The sequence below is a fragment of the Vulpes lagopus genome, chromosome 5 (genome assembly GCF_018345385.1).
Source record: "Vulpes lagopus strain Blue_001 chromosome 5, ASM1834538v1, whole genome shotgun sequence".
Lineage (NCBI taxonomy): Eukaryota > Metazoa > Chordata > Mammalia > Carnivora > Canidae > Vulpes > Vulpes lagopus.
The window spans coordinates 47,235,230-47,258,187 of NC_054828.1; the positions used below are offsets into that span (position 1 = coordinate 47,235,230).

The 22,958-nt window shown below is 35.6% G+C and overlaps 1 protein-coding gene across 1 annotated transcript in view; it reads right to left on the reverse strand.

Moving 5' to 3' along the window:
* Positions 1-22,958, reverse strand: part of LOC121490978 (WD repeat containing planar cell polarity effector) — a 443,477-nt gene that overhangs the window by 313,484 nt on the left and 107,035 nt on the right. Inside the window, exons 2-5 of the mRNA XM_041755267.1 lie at positions 9,615-9,662; positions 8,716-8,766; positions 6,658-6,728; positions 6,277-6,393 (exon numbers count right to left, since the gene is read on the reverse strand). Of these exons, the coding sequence (XP_041611201.1) occupies positions 6,277-6,387 (111 nt within the window). The 5' untranslated portion in view covers positions 6,388-6,393; positions 6,658-6,728; positions 8,716-8,766; positions 9,615-9,662. The remainder of the gene's footprint in view (positions 1-6,276; positions 6,394-6,657; positions 6,729-8,715; positions 8,767-9,614; positions 9,663-22,958) is intronic.

Consider the following 22,958-nt stretch of genomic DNA (forward strand, 5'->3'; position numbering starts at 1 on the left):
CCCTATACAACTTCTCAAACCTTGAAATCAGATTGGACACCCTCCTACTTGCTCCTGTTCTATGTATCTACTTTTTATCACAGCAAATCCTGAAAAGCCAGCTTCATAGAGCTATGACATCCTTAAAAGAAATATAGTGTAAGCTCATGTTGAAACCCTGTATTACCTACAGCTACTCGTTTGTGTAGTATCTGACAGAAGTCTTGTGTTTTTCTTGAAATTCTTAAATATCCTGCAGGACTCCTGTGAATTCAATGCAGTCCCCAGGATGCCTAACTGCAGAATTTGAGAGCTGTAGATCTAGGTCAAAGTCATAGAAGCAGAGAGACTGGCCCTCAGGCAGGAGTAGGGTCTGTTATGGCAGAAGGATGCATGCAGATATAAGGAGTTTTACTTATTTAGCATGCGGTGGCAACTGCGATCTCACAATTCAACCTAGGCTTCTACTTAGACCAAGGAGACAACCAAATGACAGGTATTTCACTGTGAAGAGCTACTGTGAATATTTTATATATAACACCATTTTATAAGCAGCATATATATAACTACTTTTCATTTCATAATCATTTAAGTAGTATATCTACCTAATATGAATATACAGTTGTTAGGTTCTCAAATCCAACCTTAGATGCCTGATTTATAAATGAACTTTTAAATTAATTGGTATATTCCGATTTGTGCATCCAATATAAAGTTCTAAATTTGAAACATTTTAGGCATTTGTATAAAATCTCAGTATAAGTATAAATGTAATGCATTAAATGTCTTCTCATTTGCTAGTTACGGTAGTAAAACTACTTTCCCTTTAAAAAGTTGATAAATGTTTGGTATTTCTACATTTCTATTTTGTTAAATATGAAAATCAACGAGACAGATTATTCAGATTTTGAACTCATTTAGCTTTATATATATTTACTATTAACTACAACTGAATATATGAGGGAAATTCATAGTCCTGAACTAGGTCCCATTGGAGCAAAATACCTTGAGGCTTCCAAAACATTATTAGACATGAATGCCAAGGGCGGAGGCAGGGAAATTACAAGTTTCTTTAAAGAAATGCTTTAAAATGAAAACAATTAATAAAAGAAGAAAGAACCACTTATGAAAAGAACAGGAAGGAAATGTTAATTGATGATACAAAGATGCATTATTATAAGATTGAAAATTTTCTGTGTCATAACCATGTTCCAAAACTGGGTTCACATCTTACTGTATTTTTAAGAATAAATATTTACTATATCAGTGAATTGTCATAGATCATCAAACTTTGGATTGAGGTAATCAAGATACAATGTAAATTTTCTGTTTTTCCTGGAAAAGAATTAAATTTTTGCCTAAAAAAAGAGTACTTATTAAGGCATGATATTAAATTGGCTGGCTGAACATTAAGATTACTCAGGCACAATGTTGTATATGTGCAAATATAGAGATACATGTTCTGATTTTTAATGTAAATCTTTGTGGGTATAATGGTCACGGACATGCAGCACTCAGAGCTCCTTCAGGAGGAATGGAGGCTGGGAACGGTGTCATAGGTGACTGACAAAAGCTACACTTTCTCTGGTGGCCACCAGCCAATATCTGAGCATGGTTGTGTGCTAGCTCAACAGGGGGGCTCCTCTAATGAGCAACTTTGTCTCGGGACTCCCCATTTAGCCTGGCTGAAACTTTCCTAGCACCATTCTGCAGCCTGAGGCCCCTTCGGCCCAATCTTCTTTCATTCCTTCTCCCTTCACAGAGTTCAGACCAGCATCTCAGTCAAAAGGCCCTTCCCACCTACTTTACTCCCTTCCCCTTCATCTTTCACATCTCCCCCATAATCTCCTGCATTCCTAGTACATCTTCTATTTAACCTTTATTTATTTTTTTAAGTGATCTCCATAAAGAGATCATGCCCAGCATGAGGCTTAAACTCGTGACCCCAAGATCAAGAATCACACGCTCTATTGACTGGAGCCAGCCAGGCACTCCCTAGTACAGCAGCTTGACATCTGCTTCTTAGAAGCACTCTGGGCATGTTTAAAAAAGATTTCAGTTAAAGGAATACAGGTATAAATTGTTAAAATATTGAAGAATACCTAGAATTAAAACAACTGTTCACTGTCTAATCCTGCCACAGTTCTCATCTCACTTGCAAATGAGACCATTTTTAACTCTTACGGTAGCACCTTCTGGTTCTATGCCCACATTTCTAAGCATGTTTTGTCACTTAGGATTGCATTCAGGTGCATGTAACAGAAACAAACAAACAAAAAAAGGAAAGAATTACTTACTAGAATGGGTTTGATTTTCTTCACAGAACCAGAAATCTGCAGTTAGGCAGTCCATGACAGATAAGACAGGCCCATGATATCACCAGGTACCAGGCACCTACTTTCTATTCCCTCCCCCTTATTAAGTGGCTTCCTGTGAACATTACTCAGTAATTAATTCTCCCTTTTCCCTGCATCAGTTATTCCTCTCTCTATTGGATCATTCCCATTAGCATACCAATAAAAATAGATGTTATTTTTCCTATCTAAAAAAGAAGTAAAAACTTTTGACTCCACTTCTCCTTCAAGCTCCTGACCTATTTCTCCATTTTCTTTTGTAACATAACCCCTTCTTATGCTGTTAATTCCTAATTTCTCTACTCCCACTTTCTCTTAAATATATTCTGACCAGGTTCCTGTCCACACCATCTACTGAAATTGCTTTTACCAAGTCACTGATGATCTCCGTGCGATTCCATCCAATGGTCCATCTCAGGCATCTTGCTACTGGCTTCTTATGTTAACAGTAATACTTCACTTTCTTCTTGAAACCTGGTTTCCAGGATAAATACTACCTCCAGTGTGCTCTGGCTATTCTTTAGTCTTCTTGCTCTATCTCTCCCTTTCTCTATCTCCAATCCCCAAATGCTGGAGGATTCCAGGACTCAGCGCTTTAGCTTCCTCTAGTTCTGTATCTACACTCACTCCCTTGGTGATCTTCATCAATCTCTTGGCTTTAATATCCTCTGTGTGGCTGCCTCCCAAATTTATCTCTCCAGTCCAGACTTTTCTCTCAACTATTTGACTTCTCCACTTGAATATCTAATGGCCTTTCAAACACTGATGTCCAAAAATGTCACTTCTAAAAAAAAAAAAAAAAGTCACTTCTGAGTCTTCTCCATTTCAGTAAATGGCAATTCCTTTCTTATAGCTGTACAGAAATTTTTTGTCTACCACATTTGATTCATCAGCAAATTCTGATGGCTCAAAACTTAAAATATACCCCAAATCTGGACACTTCGCACTGCTCAATCACTACCATCCAGTCAAGGCCACCATTATTCACCTGAACCATAACAACAACCCTCCAACCCATCTCCCTGATCTCATCTTCGTTCTCTTCAGTTTGTTCCTATCATAATACCCAATTGAAAAGTGAACTAGAACAAGTTACTCCTCTGCTCAACCCTTTAAGGGTTTTCCACCTCACTTAGAATAAAAGCCAAGTCCTAAAAAAAAAAAAAAAAAAAAAGCCAAGTCCTATCAAAGGCCTAGAAAGAGAAAGTCCTATATAACTAGTGTCTACTTTCCTCTCTGATTTCAATTCCTGCTACTCTTCTTGCTCATTCCACTCTAGTCACATTGACTCTTTCCTGTTCTTCAAACGTGTCAGGTATACTCCCATCTCAGGCCTTTTGTATCTGCTATTCCTTCTACTTGGAACCCTCTCCTCAAGATATCTTCCATTGCTAACTCCTTCATGTCTTAATCACGTGATATTTCAGTAAGGTCTTTACTGGTCAGGCCCATCATGTCCCCCCACCCCCCCACACACACATAACTCCCTATCTTTCCTGCTTTTCTTATGTTTTTTTAAGATTTTATTTATTTATTCATGGAAGACACCGAGAGAGAGAGAGAGAGAGAGAGAGAGAGAAGAAATCTGAGTGGGAGACAAACCATAAGAGAGTTTTAACTTTGGGAAACAAACAGGGTTGCTGAAGGGGAGGTGGGTGTGGGGAACAGAGTAACTAGGTGTTGGTCATTAGGAAGGCTTGTGATATTATGATCACTGGGTGTTATATGCAACTGATGAATTATTTAAAACGATAATGTAATGATATAATGATGTATTATATGTAATGATGTATCATATGTTGGCTAATTGATTTTATTTTATTTTTTTTAAAGATTTTATTTATTCATAGAGACACAGAGAGAGAAAGAGAGAGGCAGAGACACAGGCAGAGGGAGAAGCAGGCTCCATTCAGGGAGCCCAACGTGGAACTCGATCCCGGGTCTCCAGGATCACACCCCAGGCTGCAAGCGGTGTTCAACCGCTAAGCCACCAGGGTTGCCCGGCTAATTGATTTTAAATAAAATTTTTTAAAAATAAAAACATGTGGGGGACTAATCAGGATGATCAGGTGGAGGGCAAGTTATCTTATTAAAATATATAATCACATCAAGAATATGCTGGTAGTAAAAGGGCTATTTTAGGAATAATTTATCAATCATACAAATGAAGCACACAAATATGACAGGCTGTAAAGAAAGATAAATTTCATTGGAAATATTAAAAGTGACGCTGGTACAACAGCCAGAGAAGCCACTACTGTCAGTTTGCTATAAATTATAGAAGTAATTTTATATATATTCTATCATGAAAATTTCTTTTCTCCATTGAATTAATAGTGAAAGACATCCTTTGCCTTATTCCCCCTACATACAGATACATACAAACTTGCTTAAAAATCAAAAGGTAATAATGTGTATTTAAAAAGGATTGCCTATTGGGATGCTTCACTGCATATTTTAAGATGCCTGACATGTTCCAACTTACCCTGTGTGATGGTAAGGGTGGAGGCCACAAGACAGACCTCTTACTACGGGTAGTAGGCTTGCCCTCCAGTCAAATAATTTCAAGCCTGCTTTTAAGGTGAGTAATGGCATTGAGAAGTACAATCTGAGCTGTACTAAGTTTAAAACTTCCTGGAGGATATTTTGTATTTAAGTTTAATGTTTGATTAAAACTTTAATGAAAACAAATTATGAATTTTTAAATAATCTCATCCTTTTGAATAGAATCCTAAGTCAAATTTAGAAAGTATTATGGTTCTAAAAATATTAATTCAGCCTTGCAAATAGTCCCTCGAAAAAAAATAATTTCTGCCACTTGAGGAAGTAACTAGTTAGTTACCTTTCATGAGTAAAAGCAGCCTAGATTAAACAAAAACTGAGGAAAAATTAGAGTCCATTAAAATGATAGTCTAAAAAAATAAAAATAAAAAGGATAGTCTATGTTCCAATATTCAATTATGTTCATAATAACTACAAATTCAATGTATATTTATGGTTAAAGCCATGGGCCCAAACTTCAAACAATAATAGTTAGACCTGAAATAAATCATATTATAAACAAGAATTTAAATTCATATAGGAATATTAATTTCATAAAACAGTTGTAATTATTAGTAGTCCTAATGTAACTTCAATTACATGTATGAGTAGAATATGACTAGTGATTCTTTTAATCACAAACAAGTAAGGCAACTAGTATCTCTTAAGCTTATAAACAAAGCTAAGGCATTTTTCCATTATTTTCTGATCAATGGTCCCTAAATATTATGTCTAATTATTAAATCTAGACCCATTCAACACGTAGCTCATGTTGTCTAGGTCCTAACTGTGCTGTCTAACAGAATTTTCTAAGATGGAAATGTTCTGTATCTATATTGTCCACATGACAACATGTGGCTACTGAGCACTTAAAATGTAGGTAGTGCAACTGAGGAACTGAATTTTTAACTTTATTTAATTAGTTTAAATTTATTTTTAAATAGCCACAGGTGACTGGTGGCTATGGCATTAAACAGCATAACTTAGAGGGTTCAAAGAATATCAGCAAATGTCTTGTTATGTTAGGTCTAACTATAGTCCGCTTGTTGATTTCCATAAGCATGGTATTTACAAATGCTTACTCAAAGTAAGCCAAAAAACCTTTTGTCCTGTGGTTTTATCTTCACTCAAAAATATGATTAAATCTATTCTAGGAAACATCCAATCAACATTCAAACAAATCTGAACAAAAAATACCGTCTGAAAAGACTTTTATTAGCTGACATATTAGCTGATGCTAGTTCATACTGTCAGCACAACTATACTGATTAATGAGGCAGCCTGGTGGCCTCTGTCAATCTGTCTAATGTTGGTTCTAGAATGACTAGAATTCAAACTCTGAAATATCCACTCCTAAAAAGTTTTTGTCCATTATCTATCATAACACAAGAATACCAATTACTGCATAGTTTTCAGCTCCATTGGTTAAACACTGCAAAAGTATGCCAAACCATTTTACCCGACAGACATATTTGTTCTTCCATTTGCTCAGCACACAGTGACTGTTTTGCATCAATTCCTGAAGGAAACAGAAAAAGAGAGAGTGCAGTTGGCTATATACATTGTTGTTATCAGTTAGAGTGCTTCTGATTTGCAAGCACCAAGAAAAAAAAAAAAAAGATCAGCATGCCACACAAAGATGCAACTGTTTTGGAACTCCTCACTAGACAAAAGCAAAGCTATCATCACCAGGAGAGCTGATCCTTTATGAAAATTAAAACTGTTGAAAGATGTTTTAAAACAGATTTGTTTGTTGCCATTTTTGAAACTTTTGGAAAGATACCTCCAACTCCTTGAGTGAGTCTCGAAGTTTTTCTGGGCGTCTATTTTTGAGTGTCCACGGATAATCTCGTGCTGGCAAATGAAACATGTATTACAGTTAGTTAAACATGATTTAAAAAGGAAACTCTGCTTAGCAGTGTGCCTTAGGAGGATTAAAATAAAACACCTCCTTAATTGAGAGGAAGTGGGCTTCATTTCCATCATCAAATAACAGCCTTTTGAAAGGCTCTGTCATAGGAACAGGATTTTTACCACAAAACAACCTCGGTGATCATAATTTTATGAGGACAACCAATACGGCTCAGAGAATCCCTGGGAAAGTTTCCTACTCCTGGAAATCTAGTACCTAATTGTAAATGACCAAACTCTTTACCAGAGAAGTAACTTTTTCATACAAATAATTAAAAGGTTCAATCCAAAAGAAATTCCAAATTCTGTAAGTAACCCTCTCCAACCTGAAAATTCCTATGAGTGAATGGATATACCGAGGAAAGAAATAAAACACAAAATGTGATGCATAGAATATAAATTTAAAAGTAAGCATCACCTATTAAAACTTTTTTATCTAAAATGATCCTCTTGGGCAGCCTGGGTGGCTCACCGGTTTAGTGCTGCCTTCAGCCCAGGGCGTGATCCTAGGGTCCCGGGATCGAGTTCCACATCAGGCTCCCTGGATGGAGCCTGCTTCTCCCTCTGCCTGTGCCTCTGCCTTTCTCTCTCTCTCTCTGTGTGTGTCTCTCATGAATAAATAAATAAAATCTTTAAAAATAAATAAATAAATAAATAAATAAATAAATAAATCCTCTTTAAAATGTATATGATTCAATAATGATAAGCCTTTCTTTTGTTTTAAATGCACTTAAATAAAAGATAAAATTATTCAGTAGAATCTCAATCTTAGCGTAAGATAAACTAAAAAGTTTATTAAAAGAACAAAATGTTAAATTCATTATAATGATATCTATTTCATCAAGAAAGTGAATTCATTTTTTAATTCTCCTAAAAAATATTTCTAAATAAGAGCTGTATGTATGCATTTATGTTCTGTGTATGTACTCATAATATACAGTATATACAGACATTTAAACTTTACAATAGAATTACTATATATCTTATTTCAGCAAATTAATTTCATTCTATAAACCTAGTGTATGTGTAGAGCATATGTGCAAAGTTTTAAATTTATACTGCAGTTACTAATGCAGCATTTAAAAAAATTAAATGTGAGCTCACCCACTTAAAACAAGGGAACAGGTAGGACTTTCAGCTCTACCTGTATTCCAAATAAAACTTAAATTATATTTAATTTCAAGTCATTAAAACCACCTTTCATTGTAGCTCTATTATATACATATATATATGTGTATATATATATATATATATATATATATATATATACTTATACACCTGAGAAAAGACTATAAAGAATAAAGTGCTAATAATGCTATTCATTACAAATTTTCTTTTTTAACAAATTTTCTTTTCTTTGAATGGGTAAAACATTAACAATTTAGGCATGGCATATAACAAAATGTTATCAGAATTTAAGTCTGATACATTTTTTCTAAATACATTAAGTGACATAAATATGGTTCATCAAGAAAGTTTATGTTTACACAGGTATCTCTCTTATCAAAACTGGATAGAGATTTCTTTTTTTTTTTAAAGATTTTATTTATTTTATTAATGAGAGACACACAGAGAGGCAGACCCAGGCAGAGGGAAAAGCAGGCTCCATGCAAGGAGCCCAATGTGGGACTCGATCCTGGGACTCTAAGATCACACCCTGAACCAAAGCCAGATGCTCAACCTCTAAGCCACCCAGGTGTCCCAAAACTGGATAGAGATTTTAATGGTCTAAATTAGAAATGACTAACAAATGTAATTCTCACTCATGTTTATAGACCTAAACAATGGGAATTTAGAATTAAAAGAAATTTGGAAGGAATAACATTTCCTATTTGTGCAGAAAGCTTAAAATATTTTTTAAGACCTAATCTTCAGGGATTATTAAAGTTCCAGTTTTATAATAATTTCAAAAAAGTAAAAATAAGCTTACATTCTGCCAGCTTCTGCTTTTCTTCTATGTTACCATGCTCTGTCAGTGATACTGTAGCAGGAGAGAGAAGGAAAGAAGAAAAATAACTGGAAATTATTTTAATTAAAATACTTTGTATTTTTAAATATGCATATATAATGTGTATTATGCACATTGTTGAGATTAATTATGCTAAATTTTTTTAAAGGCAGTTGGAAAAAAACGTCATAATGTGGATGTTTGCATTTCATAGAGGTATTTCCTAAATTTGTAGTGAAAGGGCTTACATGGCACAACTGGTGGGCCAATATCCTGAGCTCACAATCTCTTCGGATAGGGAAGAGAACTGCAACTGAGTCCAAACAGAAGTTAGTTCAGTCTGTCATCAGAACCATGAAGTTAGTCTATTAGCCACCAAGCTACACACACAGGATGTCCACACAAGCCCCACTTCAACAGAGACCAAAACAGGAAGTAACTAGCTAGAAAGACCTTTTGGCCCATCATGAAACTTCTGGGATTAACAGGATTAATCAGATAAAGAAAATTGATCATTCACTCAGAAATGCCTATTTCAGATATCAGGTGAGGATCCGGGAGGCCAGCAACAGTGGGACCCACGCATTAACAATGCCCTCTACTGGAACACTGATAGATAAACGTGAACAGACTGGCCAGTTATCAGTTGGATCGGCAGTAAAATGAAAATTTTCATGTTCTTTCACAGCATTTTCTCAATATTGCTTTATTTTATATAGAACAGCTATCAACCTCAGCATTTTTCTAAAGAACTGAAGTGACTTTTTTTTTTTAATTTTAGAATTTATCTAAAGGTCACACAAAGAGTTTTTAATGGTCAGTATTTTATAGTTTAGAATATTTCATTTATAAAAATTAGTTTAGTAGAATAGATACTTAACCTGGTGGGTCTTTCTTGTCGTAATACTGGTAGATCCCAATGTCTCTATCTATGGAAAAGAAGAAATAACATTAGATTATGGTAAAAAGTTTATTATATGGCAGGACTCGGGTGGGGTAGGCAAGGAGGACAGAAACAATCTTTTTGAAACTAGAAATAAATAAGATAGTTCAAGAGTATCTGGACATGAGTTCATCTATTCTAGGGATATTCAGGAACTGGAAGTTTTATCAATCTAATTTAAAAAGATTTATACAAAACTAGAAGAGCATGAGGAAAGAAGTAGTAAAAAAAAAAAAACTGAAATCAAGGAAGACCAACTTTTCTCTTTCACACTTCCTCTGATATTTTTCACAGGGTGCTACCAAAAGGAACTGCCACTAAGCAATGCCAAATGAAATTAGAAGATGGAAAAAAAATGCCCTAACTGTTGGATTCTGAGCTGTTGTTTTCTTCTCTCTACTTTAGCTTAAATCTAATATGGTGCTTGGGAGAAATTTGCAGGAGAAAAAGAAAAAACTAGAGGAAAGTACGGTTAAGTTATCTGAAGCTTGTTTAGATGCAAAAAAACTTCCAAACTCATTCAAGGTGCTATCCTGGGGCCATGGAAGCAAAGCAAGGCTTACTAGATTTTGAGAGCACCAAGGACCCTGTCCTTGCAATTGAATTACAGCAAAACCAAATAATTGTGTCCATTTTATTCCTAGCTGTGAATAGTGAAATATTTTTCTCTTTGAAGTAACATTTATCTCCCTCCTTGCAAAATAATTCTAGTTACTAACAAAAGGATACAACAGTTTCTAAAGAAGTGGAAGCAGTACAGGCTGCCCCCTAGTGACTGACTGCTCCAAACTTTCTCAAACTGAATGACGAAACTTCAAAAAAATGTATTACAGTTGTAATTTTTATTTTTTTAAGATTATCTAAGTAATCCTGCACCTAACGTAAGGCTCAAACTCACAACCCCAAAATTAAGAAGCACATGCTCCACCAACTGAGCCAGCCAGGCACCCCAATACAATTAACTTTTAAACAGAGTTTTTAAAAATAGCAAATCCTGTGTACTTATTAAAACTCCATTCTATTCATCATGCCATTAATTGGGACATACAATTTTTTTAAGGTTTCATTTACAAGTAATCTCTACACCTAACATGGGGCTCCAATTTACAACCCCCCAGGTCAAGAGTCACGTGCTCTACTAACTGAGCCAGCCAAACATCCTGGGACATATCATTTTAAAGAATACAATCTCTTTCTATTGGTTAGATTAAAAATATCTGGGCAGCCCTGGTAACTCAGCGGTTTAGCGCTGCCTTCAGCCCAGACTGTGATCCTGGAGACCCGGGATCAAGTCCCACATTGGGCTCCCTGCATGGGGCCCGCTTCTCCCTCTGCCTGTGTCTCTGCCTCTCTCTTTGTCTCTGTGTCTGTCATGAATAAATATGTAAAAATCTTTTAAAAAAATAAAATTTAATTTAAAAAATAAAAATATTTAATAAGTGGTGACTGGGAAAGGTCATAAGTAGGGCTCCTAAAATACCAATAATATTTTATTTCTTGGGTGATGATTTTATGGGTATGTTCATTTTTTGATAGTTCAAAATATATCTTTATGATCTTTATCCTTTTCACATATGCTGTACTTCAATAAAAAGGTGAGTTAAAAGAAAATCTAAGAACCATAAGCATTATGAACACATGTAACATTCTCTAGTGTAATATTCCATCACTAGATACAACCAAATATTTATTTTTTTTTAAAATTTTTATTTATTTATGATAGTCACAGAGAGAGAGAGAGAGAGAGAGAGAGAGAGGCAGAGACATAGGCAGAGGGAGAAGCAGGCTCCATGCACCGGGAGCCCGATGTGGGATTCGATCCCGGGTCTCCAGGATCACAGCCTGGGCCAAAGGCAGGCGCCAAACCGCTGCGCCACCCAGGGATCCCCAACCAAATATTTATAACTCTAGAACAGAACTATGAAGACCATAAAGGGCCCTGAATTCTTAAAAAAAGATTTTTTTTTTTACTTAACTAATCTTTACAGCCAACATGGGGCTTGAACCCTGAAATCAAGAGTCCCATGCTCTTCTGACTAAGCCAGACAGGCACCTCAAGGGCCCTGAATTCTGTGCACAAGTCTGATCTACTCCATCTTACCCAGGGTGGCCTGTCAAAACCCAGTCAGAGACTATGCTGGATGAGGAAGGTGTCCAGAGAGTCAGCCTGATGGTGTGTCAGAACCCTAACAGGGTGAGAAGGACATTCACATGGGGCAATGGCCTCATGACGGGTGCCAAAGTGAGGAAGACATCCACAAATGGAGGTAGCCCAAAAGGTTGTATCAGAACTCATGTGAAAGAAGAGGGCATCTATGTAGGGGAGGGTATGGTCAGAGACAGGAGGCTAAAAACAAAACAAAACAAAAAAAAGAGACAGGAGGCTAAATCCATAGAGAATGGATTAAGTAAGCAAAAGATATGGAAACCTCAGGTTTCTCACTCTCTGAATAGAGAAATACAAATACAGAAAGGAAGAAAATTAGAATGAACCCTGTGGTGGTAAATTAAAATCAGTTTTTAATATATAGAGATAGATGCAAAAATGAATGTGGATATAAATATGTATACATACATATATACACACATATATTCCCTAGGCTCTGCCCACTGAGAGCCTGGTTAACAATGACACTCCAATAGCAGTAAGCACACTTAAAGAACACCCTGGCTTCTAGACACCTGTCCTCTAAAAGGAACAAAGCAGAGTGCCTAGGTTGCTCAGTTGGTTAAGCATCAGACTCTCAATATCAGCTCCGGTCTTGATTTCAGAGTCGTGAGTTCAAGCCCCACGCTGGCCATAGGATTTACTTAAAAAAAAAATACTTCAAATCTCAAGCATAATGAAAGTATGTAACTGGGTTACTAACAATCTAAATGGCAAGAAAGGCTTTTCTAGATGACTTATTAAAGCTGAGCCCTTAAAAAAGGAGGATTTCATATGGGCTCAAAGACAAGAATGTTCCCAAAGAAAATATATAGGCCCTGCTAAAGATCCACTTGAGGGATCCCTGGGTGGCACAGTGGTTTGGCGCTTGCCTTTGGCCCAGGGTGCGATCCTGGAGACCCAGGATCGAATCCCACATCAGGCTCCCGGTGCATGGAGCCTGCTTCTCCCTCTGCCTATGTCTCTGCCTCTCTCTCTCTCTCTCTGTGACTATCATAAATAAATAAAAATTAAAAAAAAAAATAAAGATCCACTTGAGACTGAAGACCTTACTGCACCCTGAGGCCACTGTGCACTACTGTGAGAGTCTTCTCTAAAAACCATACACTGTCTGAATAGGAGAACTAGAGACAGAGGACGTTAGGACAGATGGAAGGGCAGGGAAGGATTTTACTAGGAATGTAACAGAAGACTAGGGGTATAACGGAATCCAGATAAAACTGACCAGATTTCCAACTATGGAGTCCTAGCTGGGTAAGGAGATAATTGGTGAGGGGAATAACAGAGTAGGAGAAAATAAAGGGACTAAGAGATTGATGGACTGCCTTAGGCTCAGGGCATGATCCAAGAGTCCCTGGATCGAGTTCTGCATTAGGTTCCCCACAGGAAGCCTGCTTCTCCCTCTGCCTATGTCTCTGCCTCTCTCTCTCTCTCTCTCTCTCTCTCTCTCTCTCATGAATAAATAAATAAAATCTTAAAAGAGAGAGAGAGAGATTGATGATCTCAGAGAAGCATAAAACCTAGATAATATGGGAGTAAGGTAACAAGATGAAAAAATAGGCAATTATGATTAGAGAAAAAAAACTTCAATTTAAGATTCCAACTATACAACAATTCTGGCTTCATTATAAGAACAAATAATAATAAAATGTTTCACTTTGCAAATCCTTGTTTTGGAGAATGTCAAAATAGCTAACAGTACAGTTTCATTAAGATTTAAATTTTCAGGGATCCCTGGGTGGTGCAGCGGTTTAGCGCCTGCCTTTGGCCCCGGGCGCGATCCTGGAGACTCGGAATCGAATCCCACGTCGGGCTCCCGGTGCATGGAGCCTGCTTCTCCCTCTGCCTATGTCTCTGCCTCTCTCTCTCTCTCTCTCTCTGTGACTATCATAAATAAATAAAAATTTAAAAAATAAATAAATAAAATCTTTAAAAAAAATATTTAAATTTTCAGAAATGTATTTTGGCTTAGGATTCTATTGTTTTTTTTTATGCAAGAAACAGAGACATAAAATATAACACAAAAAAGGACCTTAATCTCTTCAAGCTCACTTATTCCTTTCATAAGAAAATTATACCTATATGCAGTTGAATGTATCTATCATACTTCTTTTTAATTTTATTTTTAAGTAATCTCTATATTCAACATCGGGCTTGAACGTACTCTCCAAGATCAAGAGTAACATGTTCTACTGACTTCTTTTTATTTTATTTTTTTAATTAATTTATTTATTTTTTAAATTTTTATTTATTTATGATAGTCACAGAGAGAGAGAGGCAGAGACACAGGCAGAGGGAGAAGCAGGTTCCATGCACCGGGAGCCCGACGTGGGATTCAATCCCGGGTCTCCAGGATCGCGCCCTGGGCCAAAGGCAGGCGCCAAACCGCTGCGCCACCCAGGGATCCCTACTGACTTCTTTTTAAAGAATATTTGCATTGATACCATTTTGAGCTTCCTAGAAAAATATCCCTAATTACATATGATATTACCATTGTCTCTAGGGGTATAAAAAGATTGCTATTTTTGGCTTTCAATCTTTTTTAAATATCTAATTCAAACATGTGCAGGCCTTTAAAAAATTCAGGTATACTGCTAAAGTCATTCAACATGAACAACACTGTGACACTGTATCTTCTGGCCCTCAATATCTACCCCCCAAGGGACGCCTGGGTGGCTCAGTGGTTGAGCGTCTGCCTTCAGCTCAGGGCGTGATCGTGGTCCAGGGATCAAGCCCCACATCAGGCTCCTTGAGATGAGCCTGCTTCTCCCTCTGCCTGTGTCTCTGCCTCTCTTTCTCTGGGGTTCTCATGAATAAATAAATAAAATCTTAAAAAAAAATACCTACTCCCTAGAGATAACTATTTTCGATTATGAACTGTTTCTTCTCTATATTCCTTCACTTTTGCAAATAGTATTCTCACTCTGTAATTTCTTGATTCTTCAGTTGTAGGTATTATCTATTGCCTATCCACTACGGAAATTGAGAATTCAGTTATCTTTTACCACTATGTTCCCCTCCCTATCTACTAACACTTACACTTCTCCCCATCCTCCCCAAACAATTAGAGCACAATTTTTGGTTAAGTCAGCGCTAACAATGTTAATGAATATCTAAATTTTATTCACAACCAAACCATGGGGTAGGTACACTGTGACTGCATTTCCTTTTTTATATAATGTCCCTGACATTAAAAATTGCCTTGTTTTTTATTGCTTTAAAAATATATTAACACTAATTAATCTCCAATATACTCTAACATTATCAATGACCAATCAGTATAATCTTTTCATTAGCAACCTTTCCCCTCCAGCCTCATGATCCTGTACCATTCTGGACTAACTTCTGGATCTGATGCACAGACACTATTTTCCTGTAAAGACAGGTGTGTCTTCCTCTGTCTTGGTTTAATTACCTTGTTTGGCAAGACACATATGTTCTGGCAGTTTAACGAGAAAAGGAAGGTGAATTTGGTGAGTATTTACATAGCTGAAAATGTTTTTTTCTCACAAATGACTGACTAGTTGTCTAGGAAATAATTGTTGGAAACAATTTCTCTCTGAATTTTGAAGACATCATTCCATTGCCTCATAGCTTCCACAACTGGTGTCAAAAAGGCCAAGAGTAATCCCAATCCTTTGTATGTGATCCATTTGTTCGTTCTTTGCTATAAGGTCTCTGGGTTTTTTCTTTATGCTCAGTGTTCTGAAATTTCACACTGATGTGCCTTCATAGATACCTTTTCCATTCATTGTGTTCAGTACTTATAGGCCCTTTCAACCTATAAACTCATTTTCTTAGTTTGAGGAAAATTTCTAGAAATATTTCTTTGATAATTTCTATTTTTTCTATAAATTATATTTCTATAATTTCTCTTTGCTGCTTTTCCCAGAATTAGCAATTGAGCTTAGAATTCCTATGTTGAGACTTTACTAGTCTTTTCTCTCCTGTTTTTTAATCTTCTCTTTTGTCACAGCTTTCATTTTTTTTCTATCATAATTATGTGTATTTCAACATAATTATGTTTCCTTGATTATAAAAATAATATATTATTGTATAAAATTTAGGAAATAAGCAAAAAAGTTAAATGTCCCATATTTCCAATCTTCAGAGATAGCTACTAATAATATTTTGTTGTCTCTCCTTAGAGTTTTTTCCTCTACATATATTTTTTACTAAGTGTTATAAAAAAAATATTGTTGTAACATTTCTGTTTCAAAATTATTTTAATTGTTGGATAAATACAAATGATATGTAATGTAAAAAAATAAAAGATTAAAAACATTAAAAAATAGCAAATCTAAAAAAAAGAACATTACCTTTTTAAGCTTCCTGTGTACTCCTTCCTATTTCCATTCTACATCCTCTCTTCTCAGAGCTATATTAAAATTTTCTGTCTATAATCCTAATATTCTTTATAGTATTACCATATATATTTGGTATATTGTTTCTCCTAAAACAATACATTATTTAATTTTGCCTATTGTTTTTGAATTTCCTCTAAATGCAATCATACTGTTTGTACTCTTCGGCAACTTACTTTTAACATTTTTTTGCCCAATATTATATTCCTGACATTTATCCATGCTGTTGCATGCAGCTGTAATGCATTCCCCTTCTCTGTTGCATAAATGTTATTTATCCATTTTCCTATTCACCTTCTCTGTTGCATAAATGTTATTTATCCATTTTCCTACTGGGTTGTTTCTAGGGTCCTGAATCATAAACAGTACTATTATGAACATTTTGTTACATGTCTCCTGGTACACAAGTGTCAGGGCTTTTGCTAGAATATATACCTAGGAGTGGAATTACTGGTCAATATGTGACATTCAGTAATTGTATCAGATAATGCCAAATTGTTTCCTGAGGTGGTTGAACCAGTTTATATTTTCAATAGCAGTAAAATAAGCTCAATTTTTTCCTGTGTTGTTTTGGGGGTTTATTTTTTCTATTTTAGAAGAGAAATTTTTTTTCTTTTGAGTTAAAATTTTTTTTCTGCTATTTTTAATTTCCAAGAGTTCAGAATAACTTTCCAGTGTTTTCTGAAACTTCTGGATTTTGTTTCTTGCTCTTCATATTTAAAAAGAGGCACTAGAAAACTGATTAGAAGTTCTGTGTACATGAATAGGGGTTGCTGACTGGTGGGCTTTACTGATCAGCCAAGGACCAGGGTGTTTCCCCCTCAAATGTCAATGTCAATAGGTCTTCTCTCTGGGGTCATACAGTTGCTCTAGGCCCTCAAACTCCTTTCTTGGAAAGTGTACAACTGGCTGCGACATATTTCAGAATCAAATGAGATTAAGAGGACTTCACCCATCAGTATGTAGGTTTCCAATTCATCCCCATTTTCACTTGAGCACCTATCCCCTGTCTTCTTCTCCTGGAGCTAATGTCTCCAAGTTTAGAGCCTCTCTAATTAAACATTTCCACATGTATGAGAGGTGTCTCATACTTCTCAAGCAAATTTTCAAGTCCCTTTGTTGTCACCCTCCTGCTGCATCCTCATCCTTTTGCAGAATCTGGCATCTCAAATTTTTGTATCTTTCTAGAATTTTGAGACAAATTGGCTCTTTGGAATTCTCTTCTGTAGACATTTGATATTCTGATTTTTAAGCTTTGCTAATTTCTCCAGCCCTCCTATCTTCCAAAAATTGCCCAATTGCAATTGTCTCCTCTTGTATTCTCTTCGTCCTTATGGGTTTATGCCTTCTTTATTTTAATTCATTTATTCTCATTTTAGAAGAATTTGGGGAGGAAGCAAATGTGTGTTAAATCTACCTTGTTGAACTGGAAATTCTATTCTTAACATTTTAAGCAAAGTAAACTTAGTGAAACTATAATTACATTTGCAAGGCAAACCATCTTCTTAGTAATGATGCTAAAGGCATATAAATAAAACATTCCTCCTAGAGTTGTTTCAGTTAACCAAAAAGGAGAGGATTTTTTAAAAGATGTTTCCTAACAATACATATTTTATGCTATTATACTAATAGGCATCATTAAAACATACTTACATTACTCCTGTCCCCAAAAATATTAAATGCAAAGAACATAAATATAATTAATTGTACATCTTAGCTGTATGTTTGAAATATTACCTTAATACAGAATAGAAAAACCTTTATCACTAGCTAGCCTGCAAATATTTATGAATATAAATCAGTCATTACAAACAATTCCAGGAAAAATTGAACATGTATGTATCTTAAGGGGAAACAAATATTAGGCCTATAAAATCAATTTTCACAACTGAAAATCTAACTCAAGCTGAAAAAATAACACTCAGAGTAACTAAAAAGAATTATTTTTCATTAAGTGTAAAAAAAATGCAACTCTAGCTACACAATACAGGCTCTAACCTTTACTAATACTTACAGTGTTTTAACTTATATTTGAAAAATATTGAAATTAACCCAGAGCTCATTTACCCCCAATGTGAAAGGTATTCTTCAAAGACCACAGGTGCAGTTCAGTCAAGCAGAAAGACATCTGATGGCAGAAGAAATCTCTGTTCTGTTTAAAAAATAGTTAAAAAGAGATGCCAATTAATTATCCTCTATTGTCAATAAAACCAAGACCTCCTAGGAAAACAACAGAATCATTTGACACTACTCATATTTGAGACATGAGGTCCATTAGAATAAACATATCTTAACATATCCTTGGTTAACAATCCAGAAATAAACTCTAGAAAGAAGAAAAATATACTCTTCCTAAATGTACTATGCCATCTCACTGAAAAATGTGGTAAGAAGAATCTATGTATTTGAATTTTCAATAACTTGTTGGATTTTTAAGGCTATGAGTATATTTAGAATTATTTAGTATTTAAGCATTTTTAAAAACATCTTTAAAAAAAGGAAAGGAAACATCTGTTAGGTAATTATTAAATACAAACACATTTTGTGGTGTATTTTTAATATACAAAGCAAATATTTATGATCTTCCACATATAAACAAGCTAATTAAAATGGAATTGGCAAGGAAAATATATACAGTTACTATTATAAGAAACATTTACTTAAACGTAAACTATGTAAAACCACATTAGCATTCAAATTAGTTTGTTAATCTGCATGTCATGATAGATCCAGATATTCTACTCAAATTACATTAAGAAAGAAAAAAAAGAAAGAAAAAGATAACAAAACAGTATATCAAATATTTCCTTCTAGTTTTATTTTTTTTTAAGATTTTATTTATTTATTAGAGACAGAGAGAGTGAGAGAGAGAGAGTGAGAGAGAGAGAGAGAGAGAGAGTCAGAGACACAGGCAGAGACACAGGAAGAGGGAGAAGCAGGCTCCGTGCGGGGAGCCTGACGTGGGACTTGATTCCGGGTCTCCAGGATGAGGCCCTGAGCTGACCACGGTGCTAAATTTACCGCTGAGCCACCGGGGCTGCCCTTCTTCTAGTTTTAATATCAAGATATTATTGGATATTACTGATACTTTTTCATGAGGTAGTACCTCATTAATTTGGACTAATTGGAGAAAGGTCAATATGAATCAGAAAAAAAGTCAACGTTTTATATTTGAAAGAAATTTATGTAACTTCCAAATGTTTGCTTAGAAATACATATAGTACTATACTGTATGAATAGTTTGCTATATATATTAGAAATATGTAAACTATTGATATTTTCTTCATAGAGATCCTAAAGGAATTACTCTTTCCAACAAATTTCTGAATAACGAAGAAAGCTTGAAAAATATTTTATGACATCTTTTAAACAGAGGAAAGTCCCCAGCTTCTTTAACATTAGGAGTGACTAAAAATATTTCCCATACTATTGATATGGGTGATAACCCAAAATTATTTTAGACATACTACAAACTTCTTTCATCCTTACCTTCACTTTTACATTTGATGTCAGGGTATTTACAATAATCAAGAAACAGATTCATGTTCAAATAACAAGATGCAGTGTGCCAATACTGAAATGGCAGCGCGAACAATGGGAGAGCATAAAGGCCAAACCTGCCTGGAACAGTGGGGCTCTGAGAAAGCCACAGAAAAGTTGTGAAATGTTAGCAGGACCTCAAAGAAGCATAGGATTTTACCAGTTAAATGATGATATAGAAAAGGATGATGATGATAACAGGCAACAGGCAATACTTGCTAAGTACCGATCTCATTACAAGCATTGTTCTTAACATTTTATATGTATTAACTCATTTAATCCTTGTAGCTATCCTCTGAAGTAGTAGAATGAGGAAAATGAGGCACCTAGAAGCCACACAGTGAGAATGAGAACCATTACTCCTAGAATGAGGAAAATGAGGCACTGAGAAGCCACACAGATAGCAGGTAGTAAAGGCAGGCTTTGAATATAAGAAGACTGGCTCCAGAATCTGCGCTTGAAACCAGAGCACTCTATAGTATTGGGCTATCTAAGAGGTGTGGGAGGGAGAACAGTTAGTACTGTGAGTAAAAGGATGGCAATCCCAGGAATCACAGTAGATTAAAATGCATGTAGAAAGTGATAGAAAAATGAAGCTGAAAAAGATAACAAGGAAACAGGCTATAAAGATAATAGAGATTTTTGGATTGATCTGAGTTCACTCTCCTCCTTGAATTTAAGTGCCTTGAAAGGTTAGCGATAAAACAAAGGACCCTTCAATCCCCAGATCAAACCTGCTGTAACCAGAAGCTGACTGCCACTGTATACAGATATGAGCAGAAGAGCTACTGGACCTCATTATTATGAAAGAGGATGAAGTTCCTTACCAGCAGGCATCAAAGAACAAGTGATATTAAGCCAATTATAAGTTTTTCAATTCAGTTGAGCATTGTCTCAGAATTGTCTCCTCGGGAGTGACTCTAGTGATGCTACAATTACTCAAAATATTTCCAAAGCCATATTCTTTGGAATTGTTTTCAGTTAGTTTTATGAGGCTTATTTCAGGATTATTACTTTACAGTTATACTTTTTTTAAAACCAAAATACTTACTGTATTAGAATATGTAAACTGTACCCTTCTCATTTTGATGGATGAAGCCTGGAATGTTTGTTTAAAGAAACATTTAATAAACTAAATAAATATTTATTTGCATTTAGTAAGCTTAATGTATAGATTCTAGATTCAAAATGCCTGGTTTCTTATTCTAACTTCTCAGTTTACTAGGAACTGACATAACTTAAGTTCTCCCAGATATAAAATGGGTATAATGAAGTTCTACCTCAGAACTATTTAAAGGGCACTTTTATTCAATTAATTTATTGTTACCATTGTTGTTGCTGCTACTGCTCAATATGTCTAGCATTATACAAATTTATATAGAAAAAAACCACAAGAAGTGTATTTCATACAATCTCTCACCTTAGATAGTAATTTCACAAGGTGAAAGGGATAAAAGAATAAGTACAAAGTACATTAGGGGTTTATGAAGGGAAAACATCTCCTTGTGGAGGAGGAAAACATCTCCTTGTGTACCTAATTCAGGTACAAGAGGACGTACCTGAATTAGGACATGCAAATGGATTAATATTTCACAAAGAACAGAGAGAGAATGTGATGAACAGAAGCATATTTCCTCTGATATTATAGAGGAACACAAGTCACAAATTCAGACTACACTACAAAATAAAAATTCACATCCTTCAGTTTAGTGTTTACTCAGATACCAATAATTCGAATTTATCACAATGTGGGCAAAGACAAGGCTGAAATTTAGCTTAGAGTAGCTAAATAAAGAAGTTTTATTATGCAAATTTAATATGAAAAAAATTTATAGCTAAAGCCAAAATGGCCATACCTTTACTTATATATCAAAAGCAGACTGCATTTGAAACTGTTTTTCAATTTAAATCAATTCAATAATAAAGAATTTGTCAACTTTCCCCTGATAACAGGAATGGAGAGTAAGGAATAACTGTCTTTGTAATCCATACTAGCTATTTCTAAAAGGCAGGAGTGCTTTTAACTTGAAAACCAATAGATTCAGGGTACCTGGGTAGCTCAGTCAGTTAAGCGTCTGCCTTTAGCTCAGGTCATGATCTCAGGGTCCTGGGATCGAGTCCCACATGGGCACCCTGCTCAGCGGGAAGTCTGCTTCTCTCTTTCCCTTACCCCCTCCCTCTGCCTGCCACCCCCCTGCTTATGTGCACACGCTCACACTCTGTGTCAAATAAATAAAATCTAAAACAAAACAACTAAACCGATCCACTGCCCATATTTGTACTAAGTCTGAAAGTCCTAAAGTACTCAGAAATTACAGCGTTTGGGGGAGAACAAGCAAACTGAGGTCCATGGAGAGCTTCAAATGTCAAATGCAAAGGCCAGGACCATTTGTATTTGGGCGTAAAGAGAAATCCTGAGAATATTGCAGGTTTGAGTCTATGATCTGGCTTTTCTTCTGGCTTAGTATCAAGGATTCATGTCTAGTCTCAATGGGGTGTGAAGGCTGAGAAAACTGCCCTATTCCTCAAAATGCTCTGATAGATAAACAACATTGCTCAGTTTCCCACTAAAAAATACAGGTGAAAGGAGGAGAAAGACGTTTTGCTTTATAAAGGACTTCTTTATGGCCCCCAGAGGGAACATTTGGCAAAAGGGTAATGCAGTAGCTACAGGAGATAATACCCAGCAGAAAGAAAGCAGGACTGGCAGCCCTTTGGATTAGCATACTCAGCAAGAGTGGTGGAATCCAGATAAAATGGAATCACACTCAGCAAAAGTAGACATGGTAGCCAAGGAGTAAGCCATAAAACCTGGAGAAATATCAGCAATAATCAGTTGGTGGAACAAGGCTAGCAAATAATAGGTGAGGAAAGGGAGAAGAAAATAGCAAATGTCCACTAGTAAATGACTGTACTTGTTTATGAGCACGTGACAATGGCTGTAGACTCCCCCAAATATATTATAATTAAGGAGGAGGTTTTGCAGGAGTCATGCTATAACAGGCAGGCCAAAGACAGTCAAATGTGAGTTACTCCTCCTTCTTTTCCCTTGAACTTTAAATATTTGCTAGTAAGACCATGTAAAACTAAAGAGAATTAGTGGAGTAAATAAAACAACCTTATAAAAAAATCTATGATAATAACTACATGGGCATGATGAGAGGGGAGCACAAGTCAATATACTTTTTAGTCCTCAAGATATCTTGCTATC